We start from the raw sequence: 20,882 nt of genomic DNA on the forward strand, positions 1-20,882 counted from the left end.
TTGTAGGTGGTGAAGGGAACGTTCCGAGGCGTAATCCTCCTCGGGGTAAGGTAGCTGCAAAAGGTGTGGCTCTGAAGGGTTCAAACATTGTGATCGATATTCCTGACCAAGACGATGAGGATGATATCTTCGACGATGACTCTCTTCACGAGAAGAAAACCGAGAAGGATGTGGAGGCCGCTGTTGTGACGTCCAGTTTACAGTCCGACAATCAAGGGTTGGTCGAAACATCTGTGTTGAGTAAGGTGGTTACTGTTGGGCCATAAGTATTGCAGAGACTTCTCCAGATTACTTCTAGGTCTATGTCGGGCGTCCAAACGTCATTCACCATATCGGGCCCCGTCTGTAACTCGCTCGGCGCACTAAATTCTACGAAATTTGACTATTTTACTGATGAGCAAATGATCGCCACCGTGCCCCAGTATCACGACATCGCGCCCACATTTGAAACTGTGGTGAGTGATTTGTTCATGCTTTCTCTTTGATGTTATCGGCCCTTACTGACTCGCCTTGAGATGGATTATGTAGGCCGTGAATCGGGCGAGATTGGAGGTTGCTCTTCGCGGACAGGAGGTCCGACAGCTTGAGTCCGTCAAGCTTCAGTTGCAGTTGGAGAAGGATCGATGTCGTGAACTGGAGGTCAAGCTTGCTGACGCCCAAGGTATGATGCTTAGACACTTGCGTTACTGATTGAGTTCTTCGTGCCAATAAAGAGGAAGTGGGATATCGAGAAAGATCTCGTGGAGAATCTTCGGCAACGAATTTCCAACAAGGATGGGAAGATAGACTGTCAGGAGGCTGAGATCCAACTCCTTCAAGAAGAGTTGGATAGATATCGCCAGTTTGAGTATGTGCCCGAGGAAATAGATAACTTGCGAGCTCACCTGGGCACTTTTCAAAGACTTTTTGCTGATAAAACACTATTGGTTGATAATATAGAAAGTCATAATTGTTCTTTAAGTCTCCAGAATCGAGATTTTCATGAGGATCGGCGACGAATCTTGAGGATAAAACTGTGGCCGAACAGTCAAATAGAGATCTTCTTGAGAAGACTAAGGAATTTGATAAGCAGGCTAGTGACTTATAGTGGACCCAATCCCAATTATCGATGCTGCAAGTATCCCATAACCGCTTGAGAGCCCAGTGGAGTGATCACAAGAAGTATTACCCCACCAACGAGTTCAACGAGCAGTACTACAATGAATTAACCATGAAGCTTTCCATGGACGAGGACGAGTTAGCTAAATCCGTGGAGTCGCTAGAATCCGTATTGCCAATCCTTACAGGTCTCTAGAGAGCATGTCGGGGTGACTTCGGGACTAGGCTAGCTTATTTTCCTTGTTTTGTATGATGCTGAGTTCCGTGTTTGATAAATTGTGTGTGTTATGCTACAGCCGAGCAGGGCCGCGTGAAGGATCTGGAGTAGGAGTTCCAGAGGTTGAAAAAGGTCAAGGGAGATATGCAGGCCAAACTTACCAATGTCGAGGCGACTTCTCAGCAGCTTACCCAACAGATTTCTCAGGAGAGAACTGCTCATCAGGACGATCTTGCAGACGCGATTACTGCTGGTGTTAATGAATACATCGAGCGGAAGCGCCGAGAGGTCGCTTTGAGGAGGGGAGGAGCTGGTGTTGTTCCGCCCATGGATTGAATGGTTCTTTTTTAGTGTTGTGCCACTAGCTTTCCCCTTTTATTGGGTTTTAATTCTCTTAAACACTTAACCATCCTTTCTTGATAAATTTTATTAATGGGGTGCTGCGTCGCCATGTTTGTTGGTTGCTCTTTCGTTGAAACTCTTTGATCTTTATGTTTAAGTTAATGATGTGTGACTTTGTTATTGATATCTTGCCGTTTACGTTCCATACCTGCATTCTGTATCACACATGTTAGTATTTAAAACCTTTTCTGTCGAACACACTCAAAAAGGAGGGTCATCGGGCCCGATGCCATGTCCTGGTCGAGGTATCTCATCACTATCTTTTAGATTCAGTAGAAGGGTATTTGTCGTCTGATTAAGATTTTTCCGTGGTTGTAGTAGTGAGGTTCAAACTCTCGGACTTGTGAAGGATAATTTTTTTAGAAAATAAATAATTTTATATGCACAATATTAACAAAATATGGGCGAGAATTTTTACTGGGGATCAGGATTCCACCATTCACCAAAATTCATGTGATTCAATAAAATTCTTATCATGCAATTCTAGACAATATAACTCCAACTAAAGGAACTTGTGATTCTAATCATTGCCTAAATTAGATTTTGAAAACATCCATTGTTAATCGCGAGCATGAAGTATCAAAAGCAATTTACTAAGCATACTCCATCAAGAGAAAACACAATTGATTAATAAAAATCATTTACTCCATTTTTATTCGGTGCAATTAATCATAAAAGAGTTGCATAAATAAATTTAAATAAATTTTACCACATAACTTTTGGAAGAATGGATTCCTCCGTCACCCTGGGATTGGGTTTAGCTCATCATGGTGTAATACATCTCAAAAGATTTTATTAATGCTCAAAAGTTGATTACAAATGATGAAATAATAGGAAAATCGATTTAAGACCGTCCGTTGTGACACGCAGGAAGCGTCAAGGAAGAACGGCACAACTGAAGTGCTGTAAGCGCTATTACTAAGTCACGAGAAAGGAATTTGAAATTGTCTCAATTAAACGACACTTTCCAACGACTTTCTCTTACCGTCTAATGTTCTTCGTGTTCTTCTTTGCACCAGCTGGAAGCTTTTCACGCTGTTGGTTTTTCTTTCGATTCTCTTGGCTTCTAAACTATCCCAAAGACTCTCCAAACACTCGACAACCTCTCTGTAGCACATTAGGAACATATTTATACGTAATTGAACCATTGAATCTCCTCCATTAACTCCAAATAATCTTCATTTACTCGGCCATTGAAGAAAAATATTTCGGAATATTTTCTTCCCTGAATTATCTTTATACGCGTCTGGAGCTATAAATGGTGAGTATATTTTCTTTGTTTATCTCAAACACACTTCAGAATATAGCCAAGCTCCATCCAAACACGAGCAGCACACTTCCAACTCATCAAAACCCCGTGAAATATTTTCCATGCACGCGTCTGCTCTGATTTCATCTGATGGATTTTCCAACCAAATTTGATCGCATCCAACACCCATATCCTTCCTGTCTAGCCCAGCAGAAGATACCCAATGAGTTTCAGCCATTGAATCGGCCTGAAACTCCTTCAAAAATCGATTGGCAAATATGCCAGTAAATAACCAAATTTTCCCGCCAATTTTGGAATTTGAATTTGGGAAGAAAACTGGCCTCCCCTAATCCAGTTCTGGTGTCCCTTTAGCAATTGGGGCTGAAATAGTAATTTTTGGGTGGAAATAGTAATTTTTCTTGGTTCCTCTGGGACATTTCTGTGACGTTTCCAGTGCATTTCTGGGGTTCCTTTAATACTTTATCTTGGGGGTGTAAAACTCCACTTTTTGAGCCCATTTCGCCGCAAGGGCTTATTTCTCTAAAATTTCCTACAAGAACACAAAATAACACAATAAGTACTTAATCGAGTCTAACAATACAGAACATTGAGAACAAAATAGACAGATAAATGCGTCTATCATCGTCCTAGTTACTAGGCCCGATAATCCCGAGTGATTATCGATCAACCAACTCGGGCAAGTGGTCACGGCCACTTGCGATGGGGGTAACCTTTCAGATGTAAGTAGGTTTCCTGGCTGAGAAGAAACCATATCTTAGCAACCTTTGGTAGTTGGTTACCAACCACCAGTACCCTTAGGATACCTCGGCACTTGCACACTGCCACTGCCCCGAGTATCGAATAACCAGTCGACTGTAAATCACCTCGGCACTTGCACACTGCCACTTCCCCGAGTACGAATGACCATTCGAGTGTAAGTCACCTCCGCACTTGCTCACTGCCATTGACCTGAGTACGAATGACCATTAGTAGCTCATGTCATGTTTCCTAACCCTCGTGGATTTAAAGAAATGAATGACAAGAATCTTTACCTGTTTTTCTCGAACCCCTCATGGGTGATAGAGCTTCAGATGTTGGGCGTTCCATGGTTTTAACTCTGGTTTTCCGTCTGGCTTTAGTAATCGATAAGCGCCTTCACCCACTTTAGACACGATTGTGTATGGTCCTCCCCACTTTGCCGCTAATTTATCGCCCTTTTTATCACGTTCCCAACCGGCTAGATACATCGGTACTAATTGCCCCGATAGGAATTCTCTTGGACGAACTCGTTTATTGTATTCCCGCTGTAATCTCCTTTGGTAGTTTTCCATTTTTTGTAGCGCCATCTCTCTTGTTTCCTCCAAGTCGTCGAGCTTGGCCAAAATAAGATCGGCCGAGATGTTTCTCCTCCATGCTTCGGTTCCCGTGGTGGGTATCATCGCCTATGTTGGTAGAATCTCTTCAGTTCCATAAGTGAGCATAAAAGGTGATAGCCCAGTTGCCTCCCTTCGAGTTGTTTTATAGGCCCATAATACGTTGTAAAGTTCTTCACACCATTCACCGTACTCCCCATCCAATTTTTTCTTCAAATTATCGGTGATTGTTTTGTTTGTAATTTCAGCCTTCCCATTGCTCTGAGGATATATGGGGGTGGCCTTACTTTTCCTAATATTGTAGGTGTTGAACAACAAATGGATGTTTTCTCCTTGAAGTTTTTTTCCATTGTCCGAGACGATAGTTGTCGGTACTCCAAAATGGCATATGTTGTGTTCCCAAATGAATCTGAAGACGTATTTATCTTGGATATGTTTCAAGGGTGCTGCCTCTACCCATTTAGTAAAGTAGTTTGTAGCCACGATTAAGTACTTTCTTTGCCCCGATCCCACATGCAGTGGTCCCACAATGTCGATTCCCCACTTGGCGAAGGGACATGGGCTTACTACTGAGTTCAAGGTTACTGATGGTGCATGTATCTTCTTCCCATACCGTTGGCATTCCTCGCAAGCTTGTGACATCTGTTTTGCTTCATCATTCATATACGGCCAGAAATATCCCATCTTTTTTTCCCTGGTCGACAGACTCCGTTTCGAGCTATGGTTTCCAGCTGCTCCATATTGTAGTTCATTCAAGATTGATTGGCCTTCATCCTTGCTCAAACATCTTAGTAATGGTCCTAAGTAAGACTTTTTGTATAGAATCCCGTCCCTCAGCTCATACGAAGCCGATTTACTCTTGATTTTGTTGATCTCTGATCGCCCTCTGGGTAGCTCGCCTGTTTTTAAGTATAAATGGATCGGCTTCTCCAATCTCCTTCCTGATACCTATTGGACGTGTTGACTTCCACGTCAATGCGTATTTCTGGTACTTCTGGTATTGAGGGTGTAAGGAGCCTCACGACTCGGATACCTTCCGCACTAGGATCCGTTAACTGAGACGATATGTATGACAAAGCGTCGGAATGTCGGTATGTGACGGAATTTGATTTTGGGGATCTGGTCGATGTAGAATTGGGCGAGCTCCCAGTACTTCTACAAAGTCGGGTCATGGATATCATATTTGCCAGTAATTTGTCGGATTTTCGGCTGCCAGTCGCTAGTCAGTCTCACATCCTGTAGTCCCATTTCGACGATTATCCTTAGAGCATGGATCACCGCCTCGTACTCCGTAACATTGTTCGTTGCTTTGAACTCCAATCGAAATGAATGGACCATCTTCATTACTTTGGGTGTGGTGAAGACTAGGCCAAGTCTTGATCCATCTTTGTTCGATGCTCCGTCGACGAATACTTCACACCGTGTCGGGCTTCTCGCATCCAGTAGGTCGTCCGGATCCTCCCGATCTTCCTCCATTCCCGGGATATCCCCGACCTCGTCTTTGTCACTTAATGGAAAATCTGCCACCACTTGTGCTTTCACCGCTGTTCTCATCTTGTAGATAACATTAAATTGTTTAATTTGGGCCCCCCACATAGAAATTCTTCCTGATCGGCCTGCATTGTCTAGTACCGCTTCGATAGGAGATTTTGCGAGTACGCGGATTCGATGGCTTGAAAATATGTCCTCAACTTTAGAATGGTGAACGCTAATGCCAGAATCATTTGCTCCATCCATGTGTAATTTTTCTCGGCCGGGCTCAAGGTTTTGCTGATAAAGTAAACGGGTTTCTCTTCGTTTCCTTCATTCTTAACCAAGACTGCACTGATAGCATATGAAGTTTCTCCGAGGTATAGGGTAAGGACCTCCGATGGCTCGGGTCTCTGCAATATTGGGAGGCTTGCCAGATGTAATTTAATATTCTGAAAGGCTTCCTCACAATCGTCCATCCACTTGAATTTTTCTCCCTTCTTAAGAGTGCTAAAGAATTTTTTACACTTGTGCAAAGACCGGGATATGAGTCGCCCTAGGGCCGCTATGCTGCCGTTTAGATTCTACACATCTTTCACTGTTGCAGGCGACGACATCTCGAGGATGGCCCTGAATTTGTCAGGATCCGCTTCTATCCCTTTGGGTGTGATGATGTATCCCAAGAATTTGCCCGAGGTTACCCAAAAATCGCACTTAGCAGGGTTAACCTTCATCTTGTACTCCCTCATCGTCTGGAAGATCTCCTGAAGGTCTCGGATGTGGTTCTTGGCTAGGCGAATTTTTAATAGCATGTCGTCGACATAGACTTCGATGGTGTTATGGATCTTGTCCTCGAACTTGTCCCCTACCAGCCTTTGGTATGTGGCACCCGCATTCTTCAATCCAAACGACATCTTGGTGTAACAATATAAGCCCCTTGGTATGAAGAAATAGGTATGTTCTTGATCCTAGGGGGACAATGGTATCTGGTTATACCCCGAGTACCCATACATTAAGGTTATCACCTCATATCTTACTATCGATTCTACTAGCTGATCGATGCTTGGGAGAGGAAAGCTGTCCTTCGGGCAAGCTTTGTTTAGGTCGCTGAAGTCAATACATATTCTGACTCCTCCATTCTTCTTTGGTACTACGAACATGTTAGATATCCACCGTGGGTACTGAGATTTTCGAATTATTCCTGCTTCTTGTAGTTTCTTTAATTCTTTCTCGACTGACGTCTGCCACTCTGGTAAGATTCGCCTCATCTTTTGTCGGACAGGTTTAAAAGTTGGTTCGATCTTTAAATGATGGAAGCATACTGTCGGGTCTATGCCCTCCATATCATGCATGTTCCATGCGAAAGCATACATATTCTCTTGCAGGACCATTGTGAGTCGATTCACTTGTTCATCTGATAACAATGACCCGATCCTTACTATCCTCGACTCTTCTTCCGTTCCCAGATTGATCTCTCGGGTGGGCTCTACGGCCGAGAAGTTTGGTTTTGGCTCCCTTACCAAACTACATTCTGGCGCCAATTTCTGTAATTGTTATAAGGGTTCTTGCTCCTTTGCTTCGTACGCCATGACCGACTGGGAGATAACCTTTTTCAACTCTTATGCCGCCTTGGCTTCTTTGACCTTGTTCTTATCCCTTCGCTGACGTGCTCGTCGTTCCTCATTTATTTGAATATCGACTTGCATACATTGCCTGGCCGCCTGTGGATCGCCGACGACCTCTGCTATTCCTTTATACATTGGAAATCTCAGCCTTTGATGGTAGGCCGATTCCACCCCTTTGATACCGGTGATTCAGGGTCTCCCGATAATGGCTTCGTAGGGTGAGGCGACATCGACTACACAGAATGTAGTTAGAGTATCCAGATAACCTCCCCCATACGATAATCTCAGAGTTACCTCGCCATTTGGGATGGTCACAGTCCCATTGAAGCCGTAAATTCGATATGTTGAGGGGACGAGAATGTCATCTGACAATTCCATTCTCTTGAAGGTGTCGTAAAAAAGCACCTCGACTGAGCTCCCACTGTCTACCAGTATCCTTATCATTCCTCATTCTTCAATTAGCAAGGTAATGACCAGGGGGTGGATGTGGGCTTGACCGTTCATCGGGACATCCTCGGCCGAGAAGGAAATGGGTTGCATCACCCAAGGCTCCATCGACAGGGTCTTGGCTACACTGAAGATTCTTTACCATTATGGTCCCTCTTGTGGATTCTAGAGGTGATTCTTGGACTTAGAATGTACTCCTGTGTGGCTGAGTGCGAGATAGTGTTCACAAACTGAGTTAATCTGCCGATTCGAACTTGGTGAACAGGTGCATCGGGTGAGGTGGTCGTCTGTGGTGCTTGTCGAACGAACTGCCTCAGGTATCCATCTAGGATAAGGTGTTGCACGATGTCTTTCACCTCTCGAAAGTTATTAGTGGAGTGACCTCTGTACTGATGGTAATGGCAGTACTCGGGGTGGTCCTTGGTTTCTTCGAACAGTACCCCCCATGATGCCGGGTAGATGATGTCGTTCCTATTCTCGAATTCCTTGAAAATTTCTTCTAATGGTGCGTTGAATGGGGTGTAGGCTCTTGGCTCGTTTCTCGACTTTTTTCCTTTTGCTATCCACTTCTTATTCCCGTTTCCTCGTGGTGGTGGGTCTGGTCTCTTCTAGGACCCTCTGGAAGTGTCGCCTGGGGTCGTCCTAGTTGTTTCACTATCCTCTTGTGCTCCCCTACCCCTCGCTTCTTCTTGAATCTCTTCCAGTGCGATGTAGTGTTCTTGCATTTTCCGCATTTCTTTCAGTGTTTTGCGGTTTTTCAGTAAACATGGCTATCCAGATGGGGTCCGACTTCCCAACACATTTTCGAATTCAAAGATCTGTTGATCAACTGGTACTTTCCCAATCTATGTGCACAGTTTTCTCCACCGATCAGTCAATGCTCTGAAGGGTTCCTTGAACCTTCGAGCCAGAGTGAACAATCTATTGACTCTGGGCCGAGGTATACTGTTATGCATGTAAGTTTCTAAGAAGGCTTCAATTAGATCCTCATAACTGTCGATCGACCCTGGCGAAAGCGCGTAAAACCAGTTCCTCGCCTCGCCCTCTAGGCTTGCTGGGAAGAACTTACACATTACCACCTCATTGTTCTTCCATTGGATTAGCGACATAGTATACATTTTTATATATTCAACCGCATCGCCCGTCCCATCAAATCTAGAAGGAAATGCAGGGAGTGTACACGCCATTTGCTCAAGCCTTTGGGTGAAGGGGGTTTTCTCGGCCTCGCTTATGACCTCGGCTAACTTATCCTCCTCGTCGTTTCCTGATAGTTTTTTTATCTTTGCTTCTAACTCCCTGAGCTTGGCCTATGTTGAGATGTCCTACCTCTCATTTATTCCGTTTCCTTCTTCTTCTGTTGATGAATCCTCAGGTGGACCATACCCTCGGGTAGGTGGTATCGGGGGTTGCCCTGATCGGCCAGGATTGCTCGGTCCTTCTGTTGGTGGTAATCGCCCTGATCGTCCTTGATTACCCGATGTTCCTCGGCTGGAGGATCCTCTCGACCTGGACCTTTGGTTCCGCAGCTGATAGTTCTCGAATTCCAGCGCCAAGTTCCTCTGTTGCAGCTCTCTTAATGCCGCCTCTTGTCTCCTTTGTCGTTCAAGAATGGCGAGTAATGTTGGATCCGTACTCTCGTGACTAGAATGTCCGTTCAGGTGGCTCAAGTGAGCAGGAGGTTGTGATGTTGTCAACGTTGGTGGAACTGGTAATATAGGGGGTATTTGAGTCGACGGTGGTGGGATGATTCCACTAGACTCTTCTCGGCCTAGCTGGACTTGCCTAAGTCTCTCTTGCTTTCACCCTAGAGCCTCCTGATATTCGGCTTGTTATCTCGCCCTGCGCCTCTGGGCATGCACGATGAGCGCTTCCTCGTCATATTCTGTGTATAACGCCGTAAGCCCATCTATCTGATCGGCCATCCTCTGAGTCGGGATAATCCGCTCCAATGGCGTGGTATCATCATCTCGTCCCAAGTCAAATTCCTCCTCCACAGTTGGCATACCTCTTGCAGCTTCCCGAGATCTCTCAGGCGGTGGTGGTCGGCCATTCTCTTGTCTCGTCCCTGTTACTCTTTCTTGTATGTTGCTGCTGGTAACTGTGCGGTTCCTTAGCGTTCTTCCCGTCCCTGAAGTGCTTGCCATCGGATCAGGTATGTCGTAGGCCCGAGGATCGTCCCTACCTACGTCAGCAAAGACAAATAACACCTTACTTTGATCTTCTTTTTTGAAAGTTTTTCTAATACGTACAGATTTAAATGACACGGTCCTGATACTCAAACTGGACTCCAGAAGTACGATTCCCTTTACTTTGTCAGACTATCCTCACCAGTCTGATCTGTTTTGACCCTAGTACTCTTTTAGGCAGGTATTACGCTACGTCGCTCTCAGTACTACACGACGTTGCTCTCAGTACCCGACTTTGCATTAGTAACAGTTTTTCCAACATTCCCTACGCTCCAAATCATTAACTCCTAGTGTTTTGTAAGTAAAATGTTCAGATCCGTGCTGAAAATCAATCTTAGACAAAATTTCATTAATTCCCTTGGAATTACTCAGGGATGACTTCCCTGAACTCCTTGGGTTTTCTCCGGCAACTAGTGATCTCACCGTCCGACTACTTTGTTCCCTGTTTTGGATATGACTCCATGGTTCAAAGTCGATCCGTCTAGAGTGGTTTCAATCTGACCTTGAAATAGAAAGCTTATTAGCTACTTTGTAAGATTTTCGACACTTGGTAAGTCAGCACGGAACTTCAAGTGACTTCAACCCGACATCAAAGGTGTTACTTGGGAGTCTTGTGAAGTTTCTTATCTGTTAGACTTTCAGTAGAGAAAACAATTACCGAAGACGAAGACAAACACTCACATCTACTTAAATCTGCTCGTTTCAAAGCACAACCAGTCGATCTGTTAACAGAGTCTCTATGGTTTCGAACAAACGCTGATGGCGTTATTTGGGAGCTCTCGAAAGACTTCATGCTAACTCGACTGCTCAAATTCGACAGAACTGAAAACTTTTCTCTACCACACAACTTTATGAAAAGAAATTTAACTGTCTAGCCAAAACTCGAGAAACAACAGATAGAAGAGATGCTTCACCAAGCAGAGTTCATCTCAAAGCATCAACTACCACACACGAGGTGTTTTTAGGAGCTTTATTGATCGTCTCTGTTGATGTGTACGCGTCCAAGGTATCCGGAGAACTTAGATGTCCCCTTAGTCGGAGCCAGAATGTAGTTGAATAAAATCACAAACTATATCCAACGGTGAAGAAGTTAAACTAAAACAAGTAGAGATGGATACTCAAACATGAACACAAGGATATACGTGGTTCGGCATGATTACCTACGTCCACGGGGTGAAAGGGTGATTAATATTACTTCTCATTTTAGGTTACAAAGTGTTCTCTCTTTCCCAAATGAACTATCTCTCCAATTCTCAAGTGTAATGCCTTTCTTCTCTCTCTTTTTCCACCTCCCTTTCACTCTCGACAAGCCCTTATATTTATAGGCCATAGTCGCGATACAACGAAATTACAGTGTTGGTCACAATACATCAACTTTGTTATTCCCTATCGGACCTATCTTAGTTACTCGCCCGTCTTTCTGGTGTGGCCGATGGAATCTTGGTCTTTGACAGCCTTTCGCCCAAGGCCGACTCCTAGGTACTTGATTAGACGCGATATCGCTCTTCTTCCTTGTCGTCCCCGTGGTTTTGACCAGTTTCCTTTGTTTGACCGAGTAATTCATGTTCATCCGGTACTCCTGTCAGATGATAAGGGTCACGTCATATCCGACAACTATAGTGCCATCAGTCCGATCCACGTGACACCTTATTCTTCACGCCACCTGGATTTATTTTGTGCTTCGCCTTTCTTCATTCTTTGGTGCATCCTAGCCTAGGATCTTGCCACCTAGCCCTGTGAATTATTTACACCTACATCTTTCAAATGCACGTTGAATTCATTCCCAGAGCTTTTAATGAAACAAAGCTGTTCATGTGAGGAAGTGAACGAACATACTCCCATTTGTGAACATCATTATTTACTATCTTTTTCGTAGTCATAGTTTTCGGGTCGTGAAGAAATAACGACTTCTTGTCATAATCCCAAAGTAAGACTTGACCATCTTTTAAAACAGTGACTGGTATTAAATTCTAGGACATATATCTAAATTTCCCTAGTCCTTCCAGTGGTATAGATAACTCCTTGATCCAACTCCAACAATCTGTGCTCTCTTCAATACTACTACTGTTGTTGTTAAGCTCCAACTTCCTTCTCCTCTTCTTTACCATACTACTGTTGTTGCTAAGCTCCGACTTCCTTTTCCTCTTCTTTACCGACCAAATTTCCAAGTTTTGGCAATGGTTAAGAACAACACACAGACGATTCCTCAATATGTGCAGCTTCTTATAATAGGTGTCTTTAGGGTTGTGGAAAGGTGGTACCAGGAGCAGTTCAAAAACTTCATTAGTCAAATCAATATTGCACCTATCTCCGTGAATCCAAAACGATGATCCCTCTATATGGATACACTCTCCTGATATATCATATGGAATTTTTATATTCCTCCAACCATTAACATCGCCAAGAGTGTACACCTGTAGGCGATAAGACGTATCCAGTTGTAATTCCAGCATGTTGTGTATTGCAACCACTACCTTATACACATTGTTAGAATAATCATAACCAATTCCACTCATAATGCCAATGGGAAAATCTTTCTCCTTTGCACCACATCTTGGAAGATTGACGTATTCTCCCGTAACAGGATTACAGACAAACATAGGATATGTCAACAACGAGAAGGGCACCTGCATGAAGTGCTGACAATCGTACATGAAACAAAAACAAACCAAACCGTTGCACGATCCAATCGGATATAAGTAATAACCATAAATATTGTTATCTGAATCACTAATAGTTGTAAGCAGTTTCTTGTAAAAGCGGTCAAACGGCTGAAAACGGCCATGACCAATATTATTATTGGTCTTACAATCCCAGTTTTCATCGACATACTGAAATCTGAAGTTTCCTTTCTCGATCAAAAAAATTTGACCTAGACTGACGTTGCTTTTGGTAGCATGATGATTATCAACATCAAGTTGTTGTTCATGATGTAGTAGTCGTAATTGCTGAAGATAGTGATTATTGACAAAGTAAGCATTACGTACCAGACTTCGCCTAGTCTTGCATACCTGTATGCACCGTAAAATCGATTCAACTGGTAATTTATATAAAATTTCCCTTACTATCGCCTCATGGAGATTCTCCATTGTTATGGAATTGTACGGTAATCCACCTTTCTTGGGGGACGATAATTAAACTAATATTTAATAAGAGTTTCTCCAATGGCATGTGTGTGGAGATAAATGTCAAAATCCACCTAGAATGCATATCCATTTTCTCTAAAATCATTTTCCAACCCGGATGTCATAAATCAATGTATGCATGACTTTAGGTAGGAAATGTCAAAGGGAATGTCTAGTTTCCCACATTCCCTTTGACATTGTCTACCATCCTAGTCAGCTTTTTTAAATTAAAAATATATTTTATTTACTAAAATTAATTCTAATACAATAAATAATCATTTTTAGATCTAATAAAATCTTAAAATTACTAAACATAAAATTTACATTTAATAAAAAAATGATCATAAACAACACCGTTGAAGATGAATAACTTTTTCACCTAAATTTAAGGAAAATTTGGGACAAATGTGTCTTATTTGTGTTGCCACATAGACAATACATACAACAACCATTGGAGAAGCTCTAATATTGATTTGTATTCATCGATGGTTTAGTCAAATTCTGGAACAAAGTATGTTTTATTTATACGCAACACGGAGTCAGAAACAAATAAGGAATTACCATCTTTCCGTAGATATATCCTGTTTTCCTTTTTTCTTTTTTTTTTTTTCTTTTTTCAATTATTATTTCCATGAAACTTTGGGTCCATTCATTGAAAAACGTGGACCAGAGTATATTTTTAACTTAATTTCATGGAAAGATTTTCCTTATCTCTATCAGAGTCTTTTTTTTTGAGTATTGATACACACATCCAAGGTGTGTACCACGATCTGCACCGAAAGAAATTCAAGGGTTGTTAGGAGAGTCATGGAAGAGATCCGCAGACGGTGGGTCCAAAGGTTGGGCCCACAATCTTTTTTCTCTCACACAAAACTTCGTGGTGCACATCACGGTGCTGTTCCGCCGTATATCTAACATTTCCGTTTTCTTTTGCACATCCGAAACAGACAAGAAATTGGATCTGCTATGAGCAACTCTTCCTTTCCTTGGAGGAACTTTAGGTTGTCAATAAAATGGCTCCCCAAAACTAAAATGTTCTTATGGGGAGCAGTTCATGAGGGAATCGGTGTTTTAAAACAAGATGTGGGCAAATGGTGGATGGGTTGCCAACTAACTCTCATGTGTATCACGCTGTCACTCTAAAAAGAAAGTATAATCTTCTATTGCATTGCGCCTTTGCTCAAGCAGGTTTGGCCTGTTTCTCCTTTTGGTTTAAGGCCGCATCAATTTCCAACTGCATTTCTCCTTTAGATGTTCCTTGGTCATTCTTTTGCTTCTTTTGTTTTATTTGTCTCATCTGTTGTTCAACCAGTTCTGGCGTCAGGACACAGCAGTAGTTGCACTGGAATCCAAGAGTTGTTTTTCTTTTCTTTTTTTTTTCCGGAAGAGAAGGGTATATTAAAAGAAAAAAGAAAAAAACCTAAGGTAGGTCAATTCAAAGGAGACTACACACATTAGAGTGTCCCGATTACTCCAAATTAAACTAGGGTCAACATACTTAAAAGTATCGTTGTCACAAGACCAAAGTACTACCAATTATTTAACCAAATCAATATTTTCTTGAACACTCTTATGTCGACCTCTAAAAACCCTTCCATTCCTTTCCTTCCACAAAATCCAACAAATCGCATAGTGTAAAATTTGTCAAACATCCTTCCCTCTACCATGCAGCACATTAATAGACCACGCTTCGAACAATTCTAGTAAAGTTCTTGGCATAGGCCATGCTATCTTGAAAGCTTTAATCAAATATTTCCAAATCTCGAAAGAGTACTTACAGTGTAGAAACATGTGATTTGCAGACTCTCGAACATCATTACACAAAACACATTGCTCACTATCAATAGTCATACCCCGGTGTTGCAACATATCCCTGGTTGGAAGCGAATCATGGAAAGTAGCCCAAAGAATAAAATTTACCTTATTAGGTATAGTAGCTTTCCAAAGAAAATTATTGAAGCCGCACTCTTCCGAATTTCCTATGAGTATTCCATAACATCTCGAAGTGCTGAAGTTATCCATGAATTCCATTTCGTCCTCCGCCTCAACAATGTCAGGCACTTGGTTTAGATCAAGCCGAAGTAAGTCTCATTCTAATTGCTCATTCAGATTTAGAGGCCTCTTGAATTCACAACGCCAAGCTCCATTCATTATCATATCAACGATATTGGTAACATTCTTCCACAGACTCCTTCCTTGAGATTGGTTATGTTGGAGAAAATGAGTTTTATTGTGTTGATTTTATAGTCTTGGTGGGAATGGAACTTAGGACCTTTGAGTCTCTAAGGGTACTTGCTCATTTTCTTATGCGTGAATGAAATATGACCTTTAGTCCCACATAGGGTATAACTAAAGAGGAGTTCCACTATTTAACTAATTCTTTATGGACAGTTAGACAAACAATGTGGGTGGAACGGGTGGGACAAGCAATAATTTTTTCTGCTAAGGCTTGAGTTTTGGACTCGGGCTCGTTGTTGCGCCGTGGACATAGGTTAACCAAGACTTACCTTTTTGGACAAAATTCTTTTGAAATATTTCTTTAAATATTTTAATATCAAATTGAATTTTGTCTTGAATGTGGGGGGTGTGTGACATGGAAGAATTTATTTTCTTACCAAAAGTATTTCATAACGTTTTTATGTTCATAAATGACGACATTATTTCTTACCGTTTTTTGACTATTTTATGAATCATTTATGTCGACATCATGCAACATAATTTCGCACATTAATGTGCATTGATTTCACCTCTCTCATTTTTACCTATAAAAGGGACTAAAATTCTTCATTTCAATGTGTGTCCAGAAGAGCTACTATCCTCTTCTTTTCGTCTCTCTCCCTCTGTGTGGTTTTTTACTTTGATTATGTGCCTTGTTGTTGAGTTCATAAGAGTGGGAAAGTTCTGTAGTGCTTATAGTACTTGCAACGGGCAGTTTTATCATGGATACGACTTCACCAAGGGGTATAGGCATCGCTCATTCTTGAGGTGTACCGGTGACCTATCGTGTTAAGGACAGCGTGTTGAACACGTGACTCTGCCCTCTGTTTGTTGTCCTTTGAATGTTTATTTAATCTTTTCATAAATTTACTTCTAACATTTTTCTTTGAGTATTTTATTGTTACAGTTGCAACAATCTTAACACGATAGCCTTTTCTATCTGTAACAATGGGTAAAAACGATGTTGATGGGTCTGCAAAATTTTCTGGGGAGCTCATCCGGTTTGTCAATCCGATCACTTCCACTATAAAGAAGATAAGTATCAATAAATTTTGTTTATTTGATCGTTCCTTGTCTTTAATTATAGCACCCAACAATCATGGATGTTATTTGTGGAGTGAAAAAGCAAAAAATGAATTTTTGGGTCAGCTGTAGAGTTTCGAGTTTATCTCTTAACCAAGAAATAATTTTGATAACACTTTTGGCATAATGTAGTAGACATCTTGACAGTTACCCACGTAAAATTTCAGAATTTTTGGAGTTGTAAAAGTATTTTTTCGATATTTTACAAAACAGAGAAATGTTCATGAAAAATTCTGACGAGCAGAAATTTGTTGTTGACAATATTAGTTCTTATGGGGTAACCATGAGTTTTTTGAAATGGAGGTTCAAACGAAGTTTGTAAATCTAGATGTTATCTTCAAAATTCATATTATACTTTCTGATTCAGAATTGTGTTTTGTGAATAAAGGTGTCATCTACAAGGGACATGGCTAATAGGCGCACGTGGCTGAAAATAAATCTTCCAAAGATGGCAAAGGTGAGAACGTCAAATGCAACACTATGCATATCTCTTGTAAGAAAGGTATTTTCGTGGACCTAAATCTAGCATTATTTTAATTAAGGGTGATTGTTTTATTTGTAAAATTCCTGGTCAAATGGCAGTAATTGTAGACAACGTAAAACCTTAATTAGTAGAAAGTTAATACTAATTTAGTTGAAAACAAACTAGTACGAGTTCAGTGGAATGATGTCGGAAGTTATTTTAATAACCAATGTGAGATATGATGGGTGGACTTTGGAGCCACTAAGCATGTTTGTTAAAACAGAGACCTGTTCACCTCCTATTAGAGGATAGGGGATGTCGAGAAACTCTATATGAGTAACTCATATGCGACAGAGGTTGCATAAAAGGGAAAGGTCGAGCAGATGCTCATATATGTAATATTCTCACATTGAATAAAGTTTTCATGTTCCGGGCATATGCAAGAATCTTGTATCTTGTTCTGTTGTAGATGGTAAAAGATTGAAGATCTTAATTAAATTTGGAAAACTTGTTATAACTAAGGGAAATGATTTTTCAGGTATCGGTTATATGACTTAGGGTTTACATAAGCTTAAAGGAAAATTGATGAAGTGAACATTTTAAATTTTTTGTGTGTGTTTGAATGTTTTGCATGGTAGACTTAGATTAAATTATAAGTCAATGCATAAACTAGCTAATGTAGGCTGCATACCCAAATTGAGTTTGGAAAAAGAACACAGATGTGAAATTTGCATATAATCAAAATATGCTAGAAAAACCTTTTTAGCAAAAATGTTCATGGAAATTCTAAACCCTTAGAATTAATTCACTCGGACCTAGTTGACTTAAAATCCGTTCAAACTAGAGGTGGTAAGAAACGATGTGTTACTTTTACAGACGACTGTACGAGGTATTGTCATTTATATTTGCTTAGAGGTAAGGATGATGCCTTAGAATCCTTTAATATATATAAACTAGAATTTGAAAACCATTAAATGATACCATTAAAACAGTTAGGTTTGACCGTGGTGGTAAGTATAAAATTCTTAAAGGAGATTTTTGTATATAAACTGGCTTAATACACGAAGTTACCCCTCCTTATTTCACCTCAGTCTAATGGTGTAGATGAACGTAAGAACCGTACCATTATGGAGATGATGAATACCATGTTAATTAGTTAAGGATTACCTTCGAACTTGTGGGGGGAAGCTGTCTTCTCATCCTGCTATATCCTGAATAGAATACCCTTTAAAGGATCAGATAAAACTCCATTTGAATTGTGGAAAGGTAGACAACCTTCTTTTGCATACTTCAAAGTTTGGGGGTGTTTGGCTAAGGTTCAGATCCCTAAACCTAAAACAACCAAGATAGGACCCAAAACTGTTGAATGTGTCTTCATAGGGTATCCTGAGCATACTCCTGCATATAGATTTATGGTTGTGAGTTCTGAAATTGGTGTGAATTCTATTATGGAGTCTAGGGATGATGTGTTTTTTGAAAATGTTTTTCCTTCGAAAACCAACTCTTGTAAGAGAGGTGTTGTTCGCCTAGATGTCCCTTCAAGACTTTACCTTCAGAGGAAGATGAAGTAGAAATTGTGCCTAGGAGAAGTAAAAAGCTAGAACCAAAACCTCCTTAGGACCTGACTTCATTATTTGCCTAGCTTAGTCTGAGCTCCATAATATAATCCATAAACATTTACCGAGACCTTATTCTGGTAAGAAGCTTCATTTAGTGAAATGGACTAAGTCCGTCTGAACCAGAATTGGGAGCATGCTAGTTTACCTCAAGGGAGTAAGACCATATAGTCTAAATGAGTCATTAGGAGGAAATGTAAGGTAGATGAAACTGTGGAAATTATAAAGCTAGGTTGGTAGCTAAAGGCTATAAACTAAAAGAAGGTGTAGATTTTCTTGATTCTTATTCACTTGTGACCTGAATTACTTCTATTGAGATGCTAATTGCTTTTGCTGCCTTAAACAACTTACAGATACATCAGGTGGATGTTAAGATAGATTTTCAAAAAACCGTGAATTAGATAAAGAAATCTACTAAGACCAACCTGAGGAATTTGTGGTGAAAGGTTGTGAATACATAGTGTAACCTGAATAAAATTTTGTATTGTTTTAAATAAGCACATAAACAAGGACATGAAAAATTTGATCATGTGATAAAGATTAGTGGATTTAAGTTAATGAATCTGACAAGTGTATTTAAAAGTAACTTGTTTAGGATGCCTGTGTGATTGTATGCTTGTATGTTTGTGATATGCTTATACTTGATACAAACATAGATGTGATTAATTCCACTAAAAGCATGCGATGAATGAGAAAGTTGACTGGAAGGACTTAGGCCATTTTGATGTAATCTTAGGGATGAGGATTAGAAGATAATCAAACTTTTATAGTCATTCTCATTTTGAATTTTTGCTTGGAATCCATACGATTCTTCTTGTAGACTCGAGAAAAATAAGAGTAATGGAGTATCTTAACATGAATACTCAAGAGTCATAGGATGTCTGATGGATTTAATGAACTGTAAGAGTCCAGACATTGTCTATATTGTGAGTAAGTTAAGTAGATATACTTTTAGTCCAGAGCAAGATCATTAGGATGCACTTAGTAGAGTATTATGGTACATTAAATTATCTTGTTGTTCTTAATGGATTTTGTGATGGAAACTGGATAGATGACTCAGAGGAGTCTAAGTCTAAGAGTGGATGTATTTTCACTCTAGCATGAGGGTTTGTTTTGAAAGATTTCCAAACAGACATATATTTCTCAATTCATTATGAAATATGAGAGTATTGCGTTAGATAAAGCATGAGAGGGGGACGAGCGCCTGAGATACTTTTTAGAAGATATTCCTCTCTGGCATAGGCCTGTGCCAGCTATATCTATACACTGTGTTAGGCTAGCTGTAATAGCTAAAGCTAAAAACTAACTAATCTCAATCGGCGTTATTTCCACTGATTGGATAGAGTCCAAGGAGAATATCGCGTAACCTTTAACGAAAGGTTTGTTCAAGAAGATAGTTGGAATTGCATCGTAGGGGATGGGGCTTAAGCTCATTAAATAAACTTGCCATGAAGGATACTCAACCTTGCTGACTGGAGATCCCAAGATCAAGGTTTTGAATGAGACAACTAATTTGTGGCGGGTCAAGGTAAACACTATCAGAGAATTTCACTCTCTTCCCTTTCCCTATGGTGTAGACGTGATAGTGTGACTGCATGTGAAGGATGACTTTTAACTAAGTCTTAATGAGTTTTATAGTTTCAATTTAAGATTGAAGTGGGGTGTAGCAGTAAACACTCTTAATGGAACTCACCTATCTGAATGTGGAAGTGGGTTGCTTCCTATGAGAATAGAGATGATTCTCTAGAGCATTCTGAGAAACGGGATTTTTCCAGGGCCAAAAAGGACACACCGGCACGAACTTGACAGCACCTAGAGAGATATCACGTGTGGTTATTATCGCGGATTACACCAAACGATGGAAGTTCAAGACATCGCGTTCACTGTCCATCAAGTAGTTCCGGAAATTTCTCACTAAGCAAAGGTTCAAGACCTCATGGACACCTCTTGCCTAAGTGGTATTTCTCGCTTTCCGTTTTCTGATTTTTATCGATATTTCATTAATGTGGGGGATTGTTGGAGAAAATGAGTTTTATTGTGTTGATTTTATAGTCTTGGTGGGAATGGAACTTAGGACCTTTGAGTCTCTAAGGGTACTTGCTCATTTTCTTATGAGTGAATGAAATTTGACCTTTAGTCCCACATAGGGTATAACTAAAGAGGAGTTCCACTATTTAACTAATTCTTTATGGATAGTTAGACAAACAATGTGGGTGGAACGGGTGGGACAAGCAATATTTGTTTCCGCTAAGGCTTGAGTTTTGGACTCGGGCTCGTTGTTGCGCCGTGCACGTAGGTTAACCAAGACTTA

At 40.8% G+C, this 20,882-nt stretch overlaps 1 protein-coding gene across 1 annotated transcript; it reads right to left on the reverse strand.

The window, feature by feature from the left end:
- Positions 1 to 12,037: 12,037 nt before the first annotated feature.
- On the reverse strand, positions 12,038 to 13,156 carry LOC113325197. The gene has a single exon (XM_026573410.1). It carries the CDS (start codon positions 13,154 to 13,156, stop codon positions 12,038 to 12,040), a length of 1,119 nt encoding a protein of 372 aa, XP_026429195.1.
- Between the last annotated feature and the right edge of the window lie 7,726 nt (positions 13,157 to 20,882).

Source organism: Papaver somniferum, chromosome 11 (genome assembly GCF_003573695.1).
Source record: "Papaver somniferum cultivar HN1 chromosome 11, ASM357369v1, whole genome shotgun sequence".
Taxonomy (NCBI): Eukaryota; Viridiplantae; Streptophyta; class Magnoliopsida; order Ranunculales; family Papaveraceae; genus Papaver; species Papaver somniferum.

Bases quoted from the DNA above. Each gene is read 5' to 3' on its own strand.
- LOC113325197 (XM_026573410.1), bottom strand. From the start codon at position 13,156: ATGGAGAATCTCCATGAGGCGATAGTAAGGGAAATTTTATATAAATTA.